A 20,501-nucleotide genomic window follows, 5' to 3' on the forward strand; every position below is an offset into this window, starting at 1 on the left:
GGTGGTTGAGAAAAGCATTTTTTACATTCGGGACGAGTCTTAACGACGCCCCTTGGGTCACGCACTGAGTCTGCTAACATGACATTCCACCCGGGCATTCTTAAGAGCGTCTTTCCACCGGGTGGGCGTCTTTGCTAGTGGTTCGCGTAACAGTAAATCCCAAGATCCTACAAAGAGCCTTCAGCGCATGGCCAAGAATGTACAGCCCCAGACTGATGAAGTTAAACCACACCAGGGCGACAAAGTAGACGACTGCCTGAGGCGGGATCCAACGAAATAGTTGTGTCGGATCAAAGCCAGCCTTTTCCTTGAAGGTTTTAATTTCAGCCAGGGCCGTCGTCGTCTGGGGCTGATCGGATACCGACTGAGTGTGCCAATTTTCCGAGAAGTTGGGGTCGTTGTAAATCACGGTCGCCATGACGCCGCCAAAGAAGGTCAACAGAAGCAGGAGGAGGCCTTTGCTCAGCAGCTCGTACAGCCATGTGCTGCAGAAAGAGAAGAAAATGAGCGCGCCCCGTCGAGAACCGTTGTCTGCTGTTGCAAGGAGATGCGCGATGGTTCTCCCCTCGGTGGGGGCGATAGGCTGAAGGCGGACCAGCAATCGGCAGATGAGGAAGGTGAGCAAGCTGATGGAGGCGGCATGCGCGGTGAATGTGAATTCGGTATTGAGAACATTGATGGCGGTCAAACTCAACGCAGTGATGGCCCACGAGGCTAGAAAGCCAACAGCGAGAAAGGTGGAGATCTGTCCATTGAGGCGGGAGAGGGCATCCATAACAAGATAGCAAATGGTATGACTCGTACGGAGTAGTTGGGGTGAAGTTGACCTTTCTCACCCTCTGAAACCGGGGATTTCGAGTTTTATATTCTACAGGTGATGCTTGGCGAACCAATCTAAAAACTTTGGACCCTTGGGCCCTTAATGAGCCGGACAGTGATAGCGTTGACAGGGCCATCGCCTATTCCCGAAATAGGGGAAAACGAGGCTATTCCAGGCCTAAGGTGGAAGGCGGACGCTGCTCGACTGAGACACGCCCCACTGTTCGTCTTTCATCTTCTGTCGGAGTGGAACCCCTTTCATCTCCGGGTACCTGGCAAGTGCTAGATAGGTAGATGTCCAGTGGCAGGCAGACATGGCTGCCTGTCGGGATCTATAATTAAGTAGCACAGTTCCAACCTCTCACAGTGAGTGAAAGGTAGCCAGCCAAAATTTTCGGCTCAAATTTTGCTACAGTCGGGCACCCGGGGACGTCAATGAGAGTGGATTAAGTTATAAGAGCTGAGATAGGAGGATGTTCTTTTGCACAAGGGCACTTGTGGAGCATTCTTTGGGCTCTGAGTGATCCTTCCAGGGGCCATTTTGCGTTGAGCCATGCAGAATCTCCTCTCTATGACAAGTTGCCAGGAGGCAACTGCATCACATGACGTTTGTCTTGATATAATCTTGCGCCTATATAGGAATTGGCAGAGATGGATTCTATACAATGAAGACGTGTCTCCGTCCCCTCTGGAGTTGCCCTTCATTCCCTTCTGCAAACTCTTCGCGGGAGTCTCGGATAGACTCCTCGCCAAGACCTTTCCCTGTGCCCCAACAAAAGTCTGAAAAAAACTGATCAAAGAGACCCATGACTATGAGAATGGATGCTCATTAGGTCTTTCAAGCTGAAAAAGAAACCAGCAAACACTGATAAATGCCATTATTCCTCTCAATGCGGGCTTTCTCTTGGCGATAAGTGCTTTCTGTGTGTAGGATTCAGACCGGGAATCTACCGAGCATCGGAGAATCCTCGGAAGGCAAAATGAGAATGAAATGGATTGGATTATTCAGTGTCTGTCAGAGAACCGAGAAGCCAGAATCAAGGAACGGAAGGAATCGTGCCGGCTGGTTCCCTCGTGGCTGATTCCACGCACGTTCCATCCACCACGAACCATATCACACAACTCTATACAATATCCATCTCGCATTGAAGTACTTTATCACTATGCCGAATATTCACTGGACACAATCGTCGGTATTGACACCCGATTACCGGCTGAAGTGGAAATCTTTGACATATTTCTGGTCCTTCCCACGTCAGCGCCCCGATCGATCGATGAGGAGGGGATATGGCCATCCATGGCCCAATAACTCAGGTTGATCGGTGACGATGACCACAGAGCACCGTCATTGAGCGGGGGGCTACTGTGGGTTATCTCTACCCCCTAGGGCCAACCAGCGAGGCATTTGGGGGATCAGGCCAGGAACCAAACCCTGTTGCGTGTCTATTCTTTTGCCTCTCAAGCTTTCCGACAAGCCCCAGCAGGATCCACTCATGACGCCAGTCTTTCCATGTCTTCAACGCTCCCCAATAGTCCGCCCGCACCATCGCAGCCCACTCGCCTGTACTTTGTAGATCTCGCGCATCAACTCTGCTCAATGACTGGTGCGGATGCGCTCGCTTACGCCGTCACTGCAGTCTCTGATCCAGTCGGAGGAGCGGAGAGGGCGCCAGCATGTCGTCGTCATGGTCCATGCTGCTCCTTCACGGCAGTCATTTGTTCTCCTATTCTTTATTGTACCCTACCCCTGTTGCTCAATAACTGGTTCTTAAACATCCGGAACACCGGCTGGGGATCTGGGTGTCTCTCGTAGCCATTGCTTCCAATTGAGTCGGCCATCCGCATCCCGTCAGCAGTAGCAATTTTATCATCCTCCGAACAAGCATATAGCATCTAATACCGTCACATCATGAACGACGGGGAGCCCAGGCGCCCACGGGCAACGGTACGTTCACACGCATTCCCCTGCAGCTGCACCAGGAGCTGATCGGAGGGTGTTCTCCTCGCCTGAGCAGTCCGATGCGATCTCCCCTCGAGGAGAGAATCCTCCCACCTCACCTTTATCACCTACCCGCGGCCGTCGAGGAACTGCTGGTGACGCCGATTTTGTTTCTCCCACCCGCCGTGTGTCTGGTCGTGATGGCTCCGGGGCTGGAGTTCGTCGACGCAGTTCCGCCGCTTCCCGCCGCAGTGGTGGCAGTGGCATTCCCAGTTTGGTGCCACACACCACGCTGGCTGAACGAACCCAAGGTCGCTTCACCATGGCTGGTCCCGATGAGACGCCTCAGCTGCGCTTGGCCCATGAACCGTTTGTGCAACCCGGCTACGGCGATCTCAATCCATCCTACGAACAGCCTGCCAACTCCAAACCGGTCTGGGGTTTGGCGAAGCCACTCCCTCGTGTCGTCCGACCGGGCATGGTGCCGACGAAGGAGGAGCTGTTGGAAGCCCGTCAAAACATTCAGCTGCCAGCCGAAAACTCACAGAAGCTGGGGCTGGAGGTCGACCCCAATGACCTGGAGCAAGGCCAAATCGAGAAGTCGGCTGACCCTCGTAAAATGGCGGCCCAGGTGGAAGATGCCCGGATCCAACGCGAGAACAATTTCATGAACAAGATTCTGAGTGGGGATGCCACCACAACGCGACAAGGCTCGCGCCTCTCGCGCACTTCGTCATCGCGCATCCGCCGTCCATCTGCTTGGGATCTCCCGCCGGAGAACCTGTCAACAGTGCCTGAAGGCGAGACGCCGGCTCCCAGTGAGACCCATGAGGAACCCCCTCAGATGAGTAGTGAGGAGCCCTTGGAGCCCGTGCCGGAGGAGCCCGAGCTGCGCGCTGACGATGGCAAGGACGGGATGATGATGGACGACCTGCCCAACCTGGAGGAGATCGAGGCCGCCTATCCGGAAGACCTGCATCCGCTGGTGCAGGAGCTAGTGGAGGAGGAGGTGCACAACAACCACACCACCTGGTCCGTCATCCGCACCCATCACCGCGAAGCCCTGGCCGAGTCCCTGGGGGTCTTCGTGCAGCTGTTCGTCGGCTTTTGCGGCGATCTGGCAGTGACCGTGGCCGACGCCGGTAATCCCAACACCACCGACTGGGTCTGGGGGTTTGCTACCATGATGGCCATCTACGTCTCTGGTGGTGTGTCCGGTGCCCATCTCAATCCAACCATCACCATCATGCTCTGGTTCTACCGTGGCTTCCCCAAGAGCAAGATGCCCGAGTACTTTGCTGCACAGTTTTTGGGGGCCTTCATCGCCGCGCTCGCCGCGTACGGTCTCTACTATCACTCCATCCAACACTATCTCTTGACCAACTCCACCACGGGCATCATCACCAGCTTCGTGACCAGTCAGCGCGAGACCTGGATTGGTCCTGGCACTGCCTTCTTCACCGAATTCTTGGGCACGATGGTGCTGACGGTGGTGGTCCTGGCACTGGGTGACGATCAGAACGCACCCCCGGGAGCAGGTATGAACTCACTGATCGTGGGTCTCATGGTGACCTGCAACACGATGAGCTTTGCCTACCAGACGGGTGCCGCCTTGAATCCGAGTCGAGACTTTGGGCCGCGACTGGCGTTGCTGGCTCTGGGGTACGGCTCGTCGCTGTTCACCAATCCATACTGGTTCTATGGGCCGTGGGCCGGATCACTCGCGGGCTCTTTCCTCGGTGCCTTCCTGTATGATTTCATGATCTTCACGGGTGGAGAGTCGCCGGTCAACTACCCCTGGGAACGGACACAGCGGGCAATGCGCAAGAGTCGGATGAAGTGGGGGAAGCGGTTGCATCTGTCACGCCGAGACCGGGGAGAGAAGACTGTGCGTTAAATAGCGGTCGCGTAGATACATTTGGAGTTTTTCATGGCCGGTTGATTCATTATATTGTCTGAGAAAGCTTCGCACCTTGCGTGCGGGATGAACCATGGTGTGTGTAGTTACAGGATACACTCGGAGTGACCGCAATGAGCGATAAACCTTGTATATAAGCATTGATGAACTTGTTTTTGAAGTAACATGCACGGTTGCATTATTTTACCATGGGTGTTATAACAGTTGTCAGGGTACCAGTAGTACTTTGTGCATGCATCCTAGTTGGCAACTTCTGTTCGCCTGTTTGTTCTATTACGTAGTAGTAGTCTACAAGATATATCATCATATTAAGTTGTCCCTGCGGCCACCCGATCGGTATCCCGAGCCAAATATCGGACCACTTCGGCAATCGACCGAGATGCGGGCGGATTGATAAGGTCTTGTTGACCAGATATTGATTGTTATCTGGCATCAGGTTGCTCTTTCATCATGTGTGCCAGCGTGCCTGGTTGAGAGCGACTCCACTGCGAGTTAAAAAATGACGTCACCAACCATTGCCTCCGAAACCATGAGACTTGGATATGATGCTCGGTGATGTCCAGGAAAGGCAACAGAAGATACATACAAACAACAGGATATTTTGACACGAGGTCTGTAGACAGCAGCTATTTAGCCCGTAGACAACCCTATTTCCTAGCCATGATTGTTAGTCCGACTCTTCCGCCCTCTTGCGAACCATCGCCATCGCTATCGACATGAGCCAGGATGCAGAAGGAGGCTATACAATGTCTCCCATTCGCAGGGTTACCTCATCGGTAGCCTGGGGCTGGTATGCCATCTCACTCAGCTGGGGTGGGATAGCGGTACTGCTGCACCAGACCCCAAACCAGTTCACCGGCCTCACGACCATCGGAACCATCGTCTTCATCGCCAACCTCGTTATCTACACCACAGTTACCCTCTGTCTCCTATTCGAGGCTGTCCGACCACAGAAGGCTCACAAGCCCCTGGAAGAATCGCCCAGTTTCGCCGCCCGGTGGCTGCATATCAAGAAGCCCCAGGACCTGTACTTTGTTCCTGTTTCGCTGCTCGCCTTCGCGACCATCATCTTCTGCACCTCCTACTATGGCACCCCGCATTGTGGCCGCTGGTTAATCCTCACCCTGAACGTCTTCTTCTGGGTCTACACTGGCGTCTCGCTGTTGCTTTCCATTCTCCTGGGCTGGTGGATCCCGTACACAGGCACAAACCATGGTGACCACTTCGCCATTGTGAACATCCTACCCTACTTTCCACCCATGCTCAGTGGCACCATGGCCGGCGTGTTAGCCCCGAACCAGGCCCCCACTCAGGCGGTGCCCATGCTTGTAGGCGGCACCACCATGCAAGGATTTGGATTCCTCATGTTCCTGGTCGTTCTGGTGCAGAGCCTGACGGAGATGTCCAGCGAGGGTCTCCCGGTGCCAAATTTCCGACCAGAGATGTTCATCGCAGTGGGCCCGCCCAGTTTCACAATCATCGCCATGATCAGCATGGCGGACGCTGCGGTGGAAAAGCTCCCAACCCAATATATCAGCGCCGCAACAAGTGTGCGTACCGCAGATGTCCTGCTCATTGTTGCTGTGGCCGCGTCGGTATTTTTATGGATCTTGGCCTTCTTTCTCTTCTGCATGGCGGCACTAAGCATGCTGGAGGCTCTCTGGCACCACACCATTCGCTTCGAGCTCATCTGGTGGTGCATGGTCTTTCCCATCACTGGCTTCGTTCTGGCGACGATCGACTTGGGGGAGTATCTAGCTTCACCGGCGATCGAGTGGGTCGGGACGGGGATGACCATCTTTCAGGTGTGTTTATGGTTGACGATCACGGCCTGCCAACTATTCAAATGGATGTACAAAAGGGAGTTCTAGCTTACTCTTGCGGCATATACCCTAGCGGATTGGTTATTACCCACTAGAGAATAGATAGAAAGTAAAGTGGCATAGCTGGCTATGTCCTTGGCGTTTGCCGTCACTACTGCTTCTAGTGAAACTCCTAATAACAATACCATGTTCTATCTCATGGACACTGAATCATGCTTTGTAGTCAATTCGGTAGCTGCGAGTGTATTGTCGGGTTCACTGGAAGAATCGCAACTTCCTCGCATCGCTGCCGACTATCAATGCTTCCTGTTGCCACGGCCCGTCGCTGGCCATTCTCGTCTTCGGTCCACTTGAGTGGCCCTTGCGGGAATGCCTCCTTACTGGAGATGGTCCATTGTAGAGCCTGCCATATGCCCTCATCCAAATCCGGCAGCATCCCATTCGTGAACTGGAAACCTCCTCCGAACTGACTTGGGATATCCTTGTGTTCCATATATTCTGCCATGGTCGCGTATGCATCCGCGGGCCTGGTGATGACCAGCTTGTCCGCCGTTATGGGGTCGACAAAGTTCTTCATAAAAGCCCAGATCTTGGCAAAGTAGAAGGGCGCATTACCCACCTAAGGAAGAGTCAATATCGTTCTCAGTCACGGTGTAAATATTTCTTACAATGATCCGATCAATGGTCTCGGGATAGCAGGTCGACAGGATCCAGCTGATATCGCGTGCAAAATCCCGCAAATCCCAGGCTTGCTTCAGCGAGATGGCAGAGGCATCAACAATGTAGATGGATTTAGTGACGGGAATGGTCGGATCAGGCCGGTCGCTCATGGCTGTACAAAGCGGTAGCACGAATCGAGTAAGGCTATCAAAATGTATTGCTGCGCGTTGTTCCATGTCCGGAATGATTGGATTTGGTAAAATCATTTCAGTTTGCCTAGAAATGCTACGCGTCTTCCTCCAGGCTGCCATAGTCGATGCGTTCAAATGGGCGACATCGAGCGCCAGAATAGGTCGCCCTCGGCGGTCCCTTCGTCCCGTCCAGTGAGGATACTGGTCATCGTGTGAGATGGTTTGCATGCGACTCGTGGGAATTTCAACATTCAGCATACCAGCTTACGTGTTGCCTCATAATCCTCCACGGAGATCAGATCATACAAACGGAGAACCTGTCTATCAGCCTGAAACTTACTTGCCTCTTGCCATTGCTTTAGGGCGTCCTTTGGGTCCCTGCGACGGGCCTCCAAATATCGTCTATAGATGCCAGTCAGTCCGGTCTCAACGAAAAGGGATGATTTGCTCACAGAAGGGTAGTGTTGTCGGTGATCCCATCTTCCACGTCCCCAGCCTGTAACCCCTCCCGACGCCCCAATAGGCCTTCTGTAGAACAGTAACTCTTGAAATCCTCAAGCACGGTCGACTGGTCTGGGGCTAACTCTTCCATTTTTAGGTACGGAAAGATTGGGCTCCACGAATGAGGACAATAAAGTGCGAGGAGGTCAGAGAAGTGATCAGATCTATGTTGTTGCAAGAAAATGGTGCCGCTTCAGTCTTTTGTGACTGCAGTGTCACGTCAAGGTTCCTGAGCTGAGTGGCTGGGGGCGCGGCTGAAAGAGTCACTGCCCTAGCGGGCATGCTGCAGGATGATGCGTGATTGCTGGCACGCCCCCAATATTTTGTTGAAATTTCACTGGTCTGACATATGAGGTGTTGTTTTCCATCTTACTATGAACCCGCAAAGTACATGGTCAAAGCCAGTTGTCGGGTTTCGCTTCCCGCCGTATTACCCTTCCCTCGGGAACATCAAGGATGTTAGCGTCGTGAGAGATGAAGTTTAAATTCTTGATGATGGCTTCACTTGCCGATCTTCCGGTGCCAGGTTTCCCTCACCAACAGCCGCAATATTATTGGTCCGTGCAGGGCAAAGAACCCGAACTCAGATGGAACAAACATGTATGAAATCAATGACTGACAATCCTGAGCCTACTAGTATTCCTTGAATGAGCCGAACCCGGGTCAACCATTTAACGTAATCCAAAAAACGAACTGCACTTTCAACGATCTTCGTCTTTGCTTCCATTTAGACTCGAAGGATGAAGGATACAAGTGGATCTGAGTGGATCCTCTAATCCTGGCACACCTCATCGCGACGCAACTCTGGTTGATGGTTCACAGATCTCCACAGCCCGCAAGGGGTTGATTGGCCCATGCCTACAATGATCCTCTCAGTGATATCTCTCCATCCCCCTTCAGATCAGATTGTGCTTCCCGCTCAGATGAACGCCTGTTCTCGTAGACAGAGATCTCCTTGTTGGCAACGTATGAGCTTGAGCAATTACGCTGAATTGTCTCATTATGGATCTGCCAGTGCTCTTTCCGGAAAATGGGCTTGTCCGTCCATGGTATTAGGTTTAAAGACGACCATGCCAGTCTTGTAGAAATGTTTTATTCTGGCTTCTCACCTCCCGCACGTTATCTGCAAAGCCACTCGAATGTTTGGTGCTCGAAGATTAATTTGCTTCATACCGTGATGGCACTTACACATCTATTCCCCGATGATACCTCCGATCAGGTTCCTCGTGCCTCACGGGATCTTCAAGGATTCTGCAGAGATTATCCTCTGCACCGTCATAAGTTTGAGGACTGGGCGAACGCAGGATCCCAGCAATGCCGAGCCGATTGGGAGCAGTATATTGGGCCGATAGAGCGCTGGGGATGCTGTAACCCGTGGGAGGGTCACTTCTCCGCGGTCGTCTTGCCCTTTTGTCGGCCCGATCGCATTGCCATCATTAGCTACTGTTTCGAATGTGAGATTTCAACGACACGCTAAGCTACAATCGTTTCGCCAAAGCTCACACTTGATAGATGCATTCATGTACGATAATGTGGTTGAATCAGCCGCCAAATCCACAGTATGCCCTACAGCGAAGTTGACTCCAGAGAGTTGCCCAAGCCTAACCAACTCCAGTTGAACAATAACACGGACGATATTGCTCTCGATGAGACAGAGTACCGAACCGTGCGATCGGTCACTGGAACCAAACAAATCCAGTCTAAGATGCTACTCGACCTCCTGTCGATCGACGCTGCATGCGCTGAGGTTGTTATTGACTCCTGGAAGACGATGGTCAACACAACAGCCAAGCAGGACAAGACCCGCGCATTTAGGAACCTGGAAGAATACGTGGACTACCGGATTGTTGACACGGGTGCACCGTAAGGAGTCCCTACTGATCCAAATTCACGCTGCTCTAACCCAGATTACAGGTTTGTGGACACATTGATGCGTTTTGGCATGGGCCTTCTCCTCACGCACGAAGAAGAGGAGCTTGTTGCTCCTATTGTCAAGCCGTGCTATGCTGCCCTCGGACTCGCCAATGACTACTTCTCCTTCGATGTCGAGTGGGAAGAGTATCGAAAGCCCGAGTCAAACCAGACCGCCATGACGAATGCCGTCTGGTTATTTATGCAATGGCACCAGGTGGATGAGGAGGAAGCCAAACGGCTTGTCCAGCAAGTCACGAACGACTACGAGAGGGGGTACCAGCAACGAGTACAAGAATTCATAGCTGGCAAAGGAAAATCCAACACTAAGCTGCAGTTATATCTCACGGCGTTGGGATGCCAAATTCCAGGGAACGTCGCTTGGAGTCTACGGTGTCCTCGGTATCACCCCTGGCTATGTGAGAAAGGCAGTGCCCTGTTGCAAGCATCGATGGTAGAGGCTCGCGACTTGCCTAACATAGGTAAAAGACGGAGTGTCTCAGAAGATAGTATCTCGTCTGTGTCCTCCCTCTGGACTGGGGCAAGTGATCGTTCTGCACGATCATCAGTTTCATCGGCTCCTTCTGTCGACGACTGGGGAAAGGAGACCGACCGGGTTATACTCGGAACAGAGGTATGAGCGTTGCTCAATGTAACGTCTCATTGATCGATTTTGCTAATAATCTATAAAGCACCTAATTGGTCCAGCGGAGTATATCGCCTCTCTACCCTCCAAAGGTGTTCGCGAGACCTTGATCGACGCGCTGAACGTGTGGCTTGCTCTCCCGGATCGCTTTGTAAGCGTCGTAATGACCATTGCAAAGACTTTACATAATGCCTCTCTGATGTGAGTGACTGCATTAGAAGGTGTACCCAAAACGCCACTCTGCTAACGATATATCCTCCTGCGTAGGCTGGATGACATTGAAGACGGATCGCCTCTGCGTCGGGGCCAGCCCGCTACACACACCGTCTTTGGACAGGCGCTGACCATCAACTCCGCTAACTTTGTCCTGATCCAGGCTATGGACCAAGTGAGGCTGTTGGAGGACTCGCGTTGTGTGGACATCTTCGTCGAAGAGATGCGTAATCTGTTCATCGGTCAGAGTTTCGATCTGTATTGGACACGACAGGGCGAGTGTCCGTCGGAGGACGAATACCGGGAGATGATACTTCAAAGTAAATCTAGGCTTTTTCATCTCATACATACCTATCACAAATCTGTTACTGACAGATATATAGAAACTGGTGGTCTCTTCCGGCTATTAGCTCGATTGATGATGCAAAAGGCGACGTCGAAGAAGAACCGGTAGGAAGCGCGGATGCTTTGATGAAAGACTATACTAATCTTTCCTGACACAATAGATGCCTCCCATTGGAACCTCTTGTCGACCTTATGGGGGAATATTTCCAAATCCGTGATGATTATAAGAATCTTACTGAAGAGGTCGGTTCACCAAGACAGTACGATTAGACATTTAAATTGACACGGAAGCGCAGTACACCGGACAAAAGGGCTTTTGCGAGGATCTAGACGAGGGGAAGTTCTCGTTTCCCCTCATTCATGCCAATAAGTTATTGTCTGAATCATCGGATATTCGTAATATCTTACAGCACGGGCACCAGTCGGGCGGACTTGATATCGCGCAGAAGCAGCGCGTATTGAACCGTCTCCACGAGAGCGGAAGCATGGCATACACGCAAGAAGCACTTCGAGGCCTGATGGGTGAGATCCGGTATCGGATCGACGAGGTAGAAAAGGAATCGGGCTGCCCGAATTGGGTTCTGAGACTCCTTGTTCACCGACTGGAAGTCTGAAATTGTATAGACAGATGGATGAAAGTAACCACAGAAGTGTTGATTTTAGCGTTTATCTTACCATTGGGGGTCGTGACGGCTACCATGAAATGCTTGGGTGGTCTTGTCCATTTGAACATTTACAGTATATAGAATCTCTATGTGTTATTAGATGTGTGATATGAGCAATGAGATATCCGCTGCACCGCGCTCTGTTCACAGATGTGGGACGTAGTCTGACCAGCTAACCGTCTGAAAGGCACTGGCAGGCAAACTGCGCAGTCCGATGAAGTCCTCCGTGAGAACGTACGCTCGACCCACGCAATAGGCTGCACAGAGAACAGAAGTAGGAAATAGCACACGGAGAGGCACCTCCCTCTTGGGATTGCGATACGGATCGATGTTTCTCAACTTGGCTGCTAGGTTTCGCAGACACGACCGCTGCCAGGATGGGTTAGTCGAGGTCTTCAGTCTCGACAAGGGAAGAACCAGTCGCCGCTTATACTCCCTGGGCAACACGATTTTGTCGCAATAGCCGGCATGCAGTCCACCAATGACGGTGAATACCAGGTTGTATATACTGGCGATGCGCCACAAAAGATGTTCGACGGGGGAAGGAAAGTGGAAATTCCAGGCAAGCATGAACATTGAGCCGAATACAAGAAGCACTGGGGTGGCAATGCAATCGGCCTTCAGGTCGGTGACGGGAAAGTTGTCACTGACAATGCGATCGCGTGGTTTTGCGGTCATTGGACGTGAAAACAGCGGAATATGCATTTTTCGCAGGATTTCTGTGTAGTAATGCCAGTGCACTGCGCAAAAGGAGACATCGTCACACACAAAGTCCAGGGGTGTCTCGTGCCATTCTTGCGAAGGATAAGGGCAATGCTAATCCGAAACGAGATACTGTTAACGCACATCATTGGCTAGAATAGAGTAAAACATACCTGTTCCCGAATGATATTGATATCGTTTTTTACGTCAAGAGTCAGGGTACTCGAGATGTCCGATGGCTTGAAGCGCCAGCAGAAAGACGTCACTAGGAACACTACCACAAATGAGATAGTAGTGAGCTCCAGGGTCGTCAGAGCCAGACCCTGAGCTACACGCATGGCGCAGTTGACGAGCAGCCATAGTGCCTGGCAAACTGCGATCACACTGGAAACTTATATAAGCCGATGATAAAAGCTCTCGAGCAAGCTGGAGACGTACCGAGAGAACGCATCAGATTTGTTCCGATCGTTGATGTCGTCTTCACCGATCATAGGGTAATCGACGTAGCCCTTCTCAATGAGGAATTGAAGCTGCTTCGCGTTTACTGGGAATGGCCGATCGGTTCCCGGGCCATCGATCAAGAAACCCCCCATATCCGCATAGAAAGCATGAGTTAAAGTCCAAAGGGGTCGCTTGGTGGTCTTCGTTGTCAATAGTTGCTCAAACCCCTGTCGAGGGTATTAGCCATGTTTGTTTTTCTGGGCAGAGCAGTACAGAATGATCTCGAGACCTTGACAGACGCTCGCGCCGAGGACCACTGCCCTAGCGCCAGCATAAGCAGAAATTCGGGGCCCAAAAGTCCCAGAAAGGCCAAATGCAGTCGGTCGCGTAGGCCATGATACCATCGGTCGGAGCGGGCAGGGATGTTGGGCATGACAGCCGTCCAGCAACATAGTACAATAGTCAGTAGACAGCTCGAGAGAATGGACCAGGTGCCACGCCCATCGGGCTCGTCAATCCAGCCATCCACTATAGCTGTGGTAGAGGTAGAATTTGTTGACATGGGGAGCATGGCCCGGACTGAACTGGACTGCCTGTCAGTTCTTCGGGGGGAGATAGGCTGCCCATATAGCCAGCCCACCACGCGCTGACTGCTTGGAGGTTACGCAGGCACCACTAAATCTACCCTGGCGGAGATATGAGTGGCCAAGATATCGGCGCTTACCTGAAACCTCGCTCAACGTGCACCAGCTGAGGATGCGACCGGTCGCTCGGCCAGTCCTTAGATCCCTGCAAGTCTGCCACCCGGTCCATCGCTAAGTGGCTGGTCGGGTCATTAGCGTCTCGAAGAAAGGACCATTCGTTCTCCACTACAAGGCACCGCAGACCATACCGTGGTCCAAAGTCATCAGGCTGTGGTGTTTTAGCAGGTAGCCTTCTCCATGGTGGCTCAGGTGAGTTGCAGCTATTTATAGGTGGTATTGTGGCTTTGCATTTCCATGCATATTTAACACAGTGAGGCCCAGTTCGAACTCCAAAGCTGGTTAAATATGTTACAAACTCGGTTCGAGAGAGAAAACTAATAATATTAAATCGGAATATCCGCAGGGGTCCGACAGCAGGCTGAACCTACGCTGAAAGGATTACGCCAACCGCTGGTTGCCTGCGTCAGTATGCTTTTCCCATCCCATCTTAATTCCTGGCCATTTCAGCACCTGTTGCTGACCATTGCTTTAGTGGCCCATCGCAATCATGACTTCCAATGCACCATCTGAATGCTGCATGGCAGGACATCTGCACGATGGCAGGGCCAGTGGGGAGATCCAAGAACTTGCCAACAGTGTGTATTCACTACCGACAACGTTGTCACTACCATCACTGACTGTGTGATAGTCTCGACGTACATCACCTATCCACCTGATCGGTCGACGAAGAAGGCCATCTTGTTCCTCACCGATGGCAATGGCCATCGCTTCATCAATGCCCATTTGATGGCGGACCAGTTTGCCGCCCGTGGCTTCCTCGTAGTTATGCCCGACCTCTTCCACGGTGATCCCATCCCAGTCGACCATGGGCCCGATTTTGATATCATGGGCTGGTACAACCAACACCTGCCACCTACGGTCGATCCTATTGTCGATGCTATACTAGGGGAGATGCGCACTACCCTCGCCTGCCAGCAAGTCGGCACTGTCGGGTATTGTTTTGGCGGCAAATATGTGTGTCGCTACCTCAAAGCTGGCAAACTAAACGCAGGGTTCGTTGCCCACCCAACCATGGTGACGGTGGAGGAGCTTGAGGGGGTCGAAGGGCCGTTGAGCATTGCTGCAGCCAGTGAGTTGAGCAAAACTGTGTACTTTCCTACATTATTGGTGATGCTGACCAATGGACAAGTTGTTGATCCCGTCTTTACCACTGCCAACCGCCACGAGAGCGAGGGGATCCTAGCTAGAGTTGGTGTTCCTTTTCAGATAGATTTATTCTCTGATGTAGAGCACGGATTTGCGGTCCGCTGTGATCAAGCAGAGCCGCGACAGAGATTCGCCAAAGAAGCGGCATTTGAGCAAGCTGTGGCATGGTTCGATCGGTATGTGAAGGAGTGAATGACTGGAGCCAGCCAACATTTGATTCACTGTTCAGGTTGGACGGCTGAGGCTAGACCTTTCCATTATGGTTCATCGCATGCTCAATCTTCAGCGGCACTATGCATAAATTGATGTCACAAACTTCCCTGGGTTACAGATGTATCTTCTTCGCAGACTTCAAGGAGTGCTGGTCCTTGTTTCGGGGATTACATATAGTACATATACTCCGTACTACCTATATACCCATTCCATCAAGGCCAGAGAACTTCCGGGAGGAGTATTGCATGAGACGAACGAAAAACGAGGTTCTATCTTAGGACATAGCAGTAAATAGTCGTACATCGATAGTTCCTTCCGCATCAAAAATTCCTCTCTGGCAATGGAATGATTGCCATCGCGTTATTTTGAGCGACGCGTTTTCCCAAATAGGCTACTTTTAGTCTTGTGTTATGCTAATGACTAAGCGGATAGACTTTATGCACCCGCATACCCGATCGCGCCACCTTCCGCTCGCAGCAGTTAAGGCAATTGTGGCGCGAAGGCGATGTAACGTAGCGTCCTCCAGTAGACCCTGAAGTAGCATCATCCCCAAATGAAGATCATCGATCCAACAACGGCTGAGCGACTAAGAAAAGATACCTTGATGGCCCAAGGGTCCTGACCGGGCACCTCGGATGATTGTGCCTCCATCATGTGAAAGCGGAGATGCAATTATATGTGACTCACCTGCATCGTGTAGAGCATTTACTAGTAGTAGTAACGTGATTATTTTATGAAGATGTTTAGTCTAGTCAGTGTTTGGCTTATCACTGGTTAACATACTACTACTACCTCTTGGCTGTTGACTTCATTTGCTTTTCTGGAGTGTGTGGGGTATTATGCAACGGGTAACCACTGGTACCTGTTAGGAATATATATATAGTCAAATCCAAATCCAACTTGATACACGTTGGTACCACAACTACTGAATCTGTCTTCATTTTTTGTCTGAGATAGTTTTAATACTACGAAGGCTTGCGAATTGAAGTAAGCCAGCATTGAATAGTACGTAGTAAGTTCCATTCGTAGTATAGGGACAACGTTGTCGAAAAGCTTGATGAATCGAGCAATCAATAGTGACTTTGTATTGGCAGCATCACAGAAAGCGCGGCCTGGAAAGAAGAGGCACAAAATCACGTTGATAAAGATGGAGATAGAAGTAGTCAAGTGACACTTGGGAACAGTACTGGGAAATAGCTTGTACATGTCAATTTTGAGCATACATGTACGAATCCAGTGGTGAACAACAAACGCAAAGGGGTATATTAAATGAAAGTCTATCTATAATACAAGTCTATACACATATACAACCCAGTCACGAGGAGGCAGTAGCTCATGACCCGAATTAGGCATTATTGGCGCAGGAGAAGCTGCTGCCAGAGCTGTCACTGGAGATCGAGAGTCCAGAGACCCAGAGACCACAGACACAGATGGTGGCGCCAATGCCGAACAAGGCCAAGTTGGCGAGAGTAAGGAGCGTTTTGCGGACAGAGGTGAAGTAGTTGCCCCAGTACATGTACAGCCAGAAGACACCGGGCAAACCGACTAGACAATTTATTAGCGACCAACTCATGGGGCCAAGGACACATCGATAATATAAGGGATACTCACATGAAAACCAACTAGCAAACAATGCGCTGACCAAGCTGACAAGGTCGCTGAAGACAGGGATGGCCTCGGCAATCACCCAGGCGATGATCCAGTAGCCCGCAGCGAGACCAATCCAGGCACCGACACCCAGGGCACTGCGCTTGTGCATGACATCCGTACCGCGGAACAGGCGGACGTAGACGTTCTTGATGGCAACGTGTCCCAGGACGACACCCGCGATGACGATGGTGGGAATGGCAATGCCATAGGCGACCTTACGGACGACAGTACCGGCGGAGCCCAGGGCGGGGGAGGTGACGTTCTGACCGGCGTAGCGATAGATGACGGCGGATGCGACCGTGTAGAAGACGATTTCAAAGCCCTGCAACATGCAGAGGGACTTGGGGAAGTCCTTGGGATCCTTCATCTCGGCGATGAAACCGAAGAAGGCAGGATGACCACCTGGACTAAGGATTAGTACTCAGATGCGACCGATTACAAATGGAAGATGGAAGACGAACAGTAGGCAAAAGCGATGTTGGTGACAGCTGAGAAGCCCTTGACGAAAGAAGTCGAGCGGGTGAGCTGCATGGGCGCAGGGTGCGGGTGTTCAACAGCGACTCCAATCATGGTGATCAGGACGGCCGAAAAAATACTGATGAAGGCTGGATTACAGGGTTAGCATAATAGGAGGCTGTGAGTGGACAAGATGAAGCACTCACAAGTCACGGCCAGCCATGAAACGTTCTTCATGGTACGAGGGAGAGAGAAGGCGAAGGAAAGCACCAAGCCGACGACACCAAACACGACAGAGCAGGTTCCGTGGTTGGTAAGGGTGTTCATCATGACAGTGAAGGTCACCAAGTGACTACCAGACGCGAACATGAAGAACACCAGCTGAGCGAATTCCGTGAACATGCGACCGTAGCGGCCGCACAAGACCTCGCCGGCATCAGCCATGCTGTGGATGAAGGGATACCTGGCCCGAAACTGTCCAATGACATAGCCAGAGTAGGTGGCGATGATGCCCATGCCGACGATGAGGATGATGGCACTGATTGCATAACTGGTTAGCAACAGACAGGGTGACGATGTAGATGGTGCGGAATCAAATACTACTTACGGGATCAAGCCAACCTCAGCCACGGTGGCGGGAAGAGACAAAACACCCAGTGACACAGTCTCGGCGATCATCACTGCAGACAAAGAATCACGGTTAGTTACATGGATTAAAAAAGACCATATCAAAGTGGAGTAGCATACGCATGCCAGATTGCCTATAAACGAGAAAGAGAGTTCGTCAGTCTTCGCCATCAAGAGAATATGCCGTCTGATATAAACGGTGCGATAGTATATAGTTCACGGGGTCCGAACGTACCACCAGTCGAGAGTCTTATAGTGAACCTCTCCAACAGCTTCATTTCCAAAGGGGTCCTTCTCCACGGAAGGTGTCTTCACGATATCATTCTCCCACATGCCTCCATCTTCTTCGACCCGGCGACCGGGGCCATTCTCGATATCCTTCACGTCCAAGGTCGACATGATTGCTCTTCAGGAATGGGTTGGTTGACAGGCCGACTCCTCGAGAAGGGTGAGTGAGATGGATGGGATATAAAGTGTTGAACAAGCACCCGTCTCGAATCTCTCAAAGTCTCTGCGACAGCAGCAACAGCACCAGGTAAAGGGAGTAGCGGAACTAAACCCAGGCACACCCGCACGATGCGGGCATCAACCATATATGGCCAGAGTCTGCAAAGCATTGACGCATGGCGAGGAGGTTTTTCTTAGTTAATAGAAGGGTCAGCCTGGCAAATCAGAGGCCGACTTAATGCAATCTCTGCTGGTGTGACACAAACTTTGCCGCCCGCAGAATCCTGCTCCGACATCGGGCTCCTGCTTGCCCTCACGGATCCACCGGTCGCACCATGCATCGTTCAGGCACCAAAAGCCTCTATTTAAGCTAAAAAAAACGTCCAGGGACCATCTGAAGATGATCGACGAACAGCCTGCACGATTTTCACACCTCGATTGGACGAGGAATCACCAGATATCGCAAATGCTTGCTGGTCCGGCACCGGACCTGGGGGAAGCATGAGGATCAAATTAAGCTCAGCCCCGGAAATACTACTTGCGTCCCCTCTTTTTTCCTGTTGCAATCCGGCGGCCGGAGGGGGAGTCGTAGCCACTAAACCTTATGCAGCGTCGCGGTGGCGGATTCCAGATTCCCCATTCTCAAGGTTTTCCACTTTTCCGCCTTCTTTCCCTCGGCGTTCTTGGTTAGGGCTGGTGGCCAGACGGAGGCCTTTCCCAACTGGGTTAAGAGTTTTTGTGTCTGAAGCATGGCCGCTGCCGGTTTTTCGGAGCTTCCTGGCAGCACTCCGGCATGGCCTCCCGTCTAGTTTGTCGAACCTAACCCGGAGAAATCGAAGGTTCTATAGAAGCTCGCGAAGCCGATCTGACTCGTTCATCCGACCGGTTTGCCGACTGGTGACAGCTCCAGCCAAATTAGCCATGGATCCCAAATGGGCCTGGATCCCATTTCCCCCCAATGCATGCCACGTGCCCTCTTCTGGCGGATCCCCGGAATCGGCCGCGCTTCCCATCTTGCCCTGACTCATATCTAGCTAGCGAGCTCTTTGCAGCCTCACGCACGATCTTTTGTTCATGGACCCACCCTTTCCATCGGTGACTATCTTCGTTTTGACAGTGTCAGTGTCCATCGTGCACCGGTGGCGAATTTCCCCAGTTATAGTATAACTTCCGCATCATGCCGTGTGCCTGACTCATATAGTGAGCTGATGCAATGAAGCAGCTTCATTGATTAGGTAAGAGGCTGGTTATTTCACGTATTGTTGCTTCTTGGTGGACTATAGTTGCAAATTTAGCGACGAAATGATGACGGGAGTGACTCATCTATCTGGATCATAGAGTCCGGTTGACCATGTTCGATAGACTTGGTCCGTCTGGCCGCACGGCTCGTCAACTTCAAGTAAAAGGATTGACCATGGGACAAGAGTACCTTGCAATCCCCAACGTGTTGGTGAGTATGACAGTAGCGTCATCTTGAATCGTACACTGGTGAGCATGCAACGTGCATTGGGCTCTCGCTCACCAAGAGAGCGCTTCCATGGCTATTCGAGCGTGGACCTGCATCGTCTGCACTTGTTGGATATATGCTGACGACTATCTGATGCGAATTGCGAGACAACGCTGACAGAATTGTGGTTGTTGACGTGGTAGGAATCTGTCATGTTGCAGCTGCTTATACTCCGTGCATCAGATGAAGCCATCATGACTAGCCATAGTGAGCTTGGGCCTCCATTCCACGTAAAAAAGTAGCTGTTGCGAGTCGCCCGAGGATGTCTGTGCCAAGGCTTACCCCGTCGTGCCATTTAAGCTTGTTACGTTGCGTACATCTCGTACAACAAGATTGGCTGCGCGATATCTCCGCATCTGATGTTGAAAACTGCTTTGTTTTCTTAAGTTGACCTCGTGTTACAGATACACCATGTCAGGCCGCCGCGGAACCCACGAATTGGAATATTTGTGAAACATCCAGTCTACTGTATCGTGGTCAAAGCCACAAAATGGATGTGGACGAAGAATGTGCGTGCGTGAGGAGCAACGCACCTATCTCGCTACGGTGGCGCTTGCTCATATTTCTGTGAAAGTATGCCAGTGTCGGAATGGCATTTGAAGCTGCTATCGATTTTTTAAATTATGGATAATTTTGTCTACTGTACGTAAATCCATAGCTATAAGTGGGAACCTAAAATCAACTAAGAAGGACCCTGTGTATTTGCTGGGACTCCATGTAAACTGTGCAATGTCAAGATAGAATGAGCAATTCCTGAAGCACCATTACCTGACCCGGAGAAAAGCCCAAGTTCGCCTGAGTAAAGCATATGCGTGCATTTAAGAGTTACCTTGCATCTGCTCCACGATGCAGTGAAGTGCCCCAAGGTAAGTCAGGCGAAGCACCTGACCTATCGATTAATAGCCAACCTTGCTGTG

At 51.5% G+C, this 20,501-nt stretch overlaps 8 protein-coding genes across 8 annotated transcripts; 4 read left to right on the plus strand and 4 right to left on the minus strand.

Annotated features, from left to right (window-relative positions):
- Positions 1-7: 7 nt before the first annotated feature.
- On the minus strand, positions 8-817 carry BO83DRAFT_378593 (uncharacterized protein). The gene has a single exon (XM_025531294.1). It carries the CDS (start codon positions 773-775, stop codon positions 101-103), a length of 675 nt encoding a protein of 224 aa, XP_025387746.1. The 5' UTR covers positions 776-817; the 3' UTR covers positions 8-100.
- A 1,611-nt stretch (positions 818-2,428) lies between these two features.
- BO83DRAFT_36193 (MIP/aquaporin family protein) lies at positions 2,429-4,680 on the plus strand. Its single transcript, XM_025529485.1, has 2 exons — positions 2,429-2,764; positions 2,835-4,680. Exons 1-2 carry the CDS (start codon positions 2,729-2,731, stop codon positions 4,653-4,655), a joined length of 1,857 nt encoding a protein of 618 aa, XP_025387747.1. The 5' UTR covers positions 2,429-2,728; the 3' UTR covers positions 4,656-4,680.
- Positions 4,681-5,392: 712 nt separating this feature from the next.
- BO83DRAFT_417331 (tellurite-resistance/dicarboxylate transporter family protein) lies at positions 5,393-6,610 on the plus strand (the record flags this gene model as incomplete). The annotated part of the gene is made up of 1 exon (XM_025534745.1): positions 5,393-6,610. One exon carries the CDS (start codon positions 5,393-5,395, stop codon positions 6,545-6,547), a length of 1,155 nt encoding a protein of 384 aa, XP_025387748.1. The 3' UTR covers positions 6,548-6,610.
- Positions 6,611-6,645: 35 nt separating this feature from the next.
- BO83DRAFT_417332 (SEC14 family lipid-binding protein) lies at positions 6,646-8,249 on the minus strand. Its single transcript, XM_025534746.1, has 4 exons — positions 7,803-8,249; positions 7,611-7,752; positions 7,168-7,551; positions 6,646-7,118 (listed from the first exon to the last, which is right to left on the minus strand). Exons 1-4 carry the CDS (start codon positions 7,940-7,942, stop codon positions 6,723-6,725), a joined length of 1,062 nt encoding a protein of 353 aa, XP_025387749.1. The 5' UTR covers positions 7,943-8,249; the 3' UTR covers positions 6,646-6,722.
- A 779-nt stretch (positions 8,250-9,028) lies between these two features.
- On the plus strand, positions 9,029-11,580 carry BO83DRAFT_437549 (bifunctional terpene synthase/polyprenyl synthetase family protein; the record flags this gene model as incomplete). Its single annotated transcript, XM_025536023.1, has 9 exons — positions 9,029-9,305; positions 9,364-9,410; positions 9,467-9,714; positions 9,766-10,396; positions 10,455-10,609; positions 10,676-10,941; positions 11,005-11,071; positions 11,128-11,209; positions 11,263-11,580. The coding sequence occupies 9 exons, from the start codon at positions 9,029-9,031 to the stop codon at positions 11,578-11,580; spliced, it is 2,091 nt and encodes a 696-aa protein (XP_025387750.1).
- Positions 11,581-11,640: 60 nt separating this feature from the next.
- On the minus strand, positions 11,641-13,183 carry BO83DRAFT_378597 (uncharacterized protein). The gene is made up of 3 exons (XM_025531295.1): positions 12,772-13,183; positions 12,507-12,717; positions 11,641-12,447 (listed from the first exon to the last, which is right to left on the minus strand). The coding sequence occupies exons 1-3, from the start codon at positions 12,924-12,926 to the stop codon at positions 11,776-11,778; spliced, it is 1,038 nt and encodes a 345-aa protein (XP_025387751.1). The 5' UTR covers positions 12,927-13,183; the 3' UTR covers positions 11,641-11,775.
- A 590-nt stretch (positions 13,184-13,773) lies between these two features.
- BO83DRAFT_361253 (dienelactone hydrolase family protein) lies at positions 13,774-15,276 on the plus strand. The gene is made up of 4 exons (XM_025529445.1): positions 13,774-13,940; positions 14,011-14,113; positions 14,167-14,607; positions 14,668-15,276. Exons 2-4 carry the CDS (start codon positions 14,026-14,028, stop codon positions 14,874-14,876), a joined length of 738 nt encoding a protein of 245 aa, XP_025387752.1. The 5' UTR covers positions 13,774-13,940; positions 14,011-14,025; the 3' UTR covers positions 14,877-15,276.
- Positions 15,277-15,905: 629 nt separating this feature from the next.
- Positions 15,906-18,173, minus strand: BO83DRAFT_378598 (amino acid transporter). The gene is made up of 7 exons (XM_025531296.1): positions 17,866-18,173; positions 17,751-17,764; positions 17,611-17,683; positions 17,210-17,541; positions 17,009-17,152; positions 16,509-16,949; positions 15,906-16,442 (listed from the first exon to the last, which is right to left on the minus strand). The coding sequence occupies exons 1-7, from the start codon at positions 18,027-18,029 to the stop codon at positions 16,243-16,245; spliced, it is 1,368 nt and encodes a 455-aa protein (XP_025387753.1). The 5' UTR covers positions 18,030-18,173; the 3' UTR covers positions 15,906-16,242.
- Between the last annotated feature and the right edge of the window lie 2,328 nt (positions 18,174-20,501).

This window comes from Aspergillus eucalypticola, assembly GCF_003184535.1.
Source record: "Aspergillus eucalypticola CBS 122712 chromosome Unknown BO83scaffold_13, whole genome shotgun sequence".
Classification (NCBI taxonomy): domain Eukaryota; kingdom Fungi; phylum Ascomycota; class Eurotiomycetes; order Eurotiales; family Aspergillaceae; genus Aspergillus; species Aspergillus eucalypticola.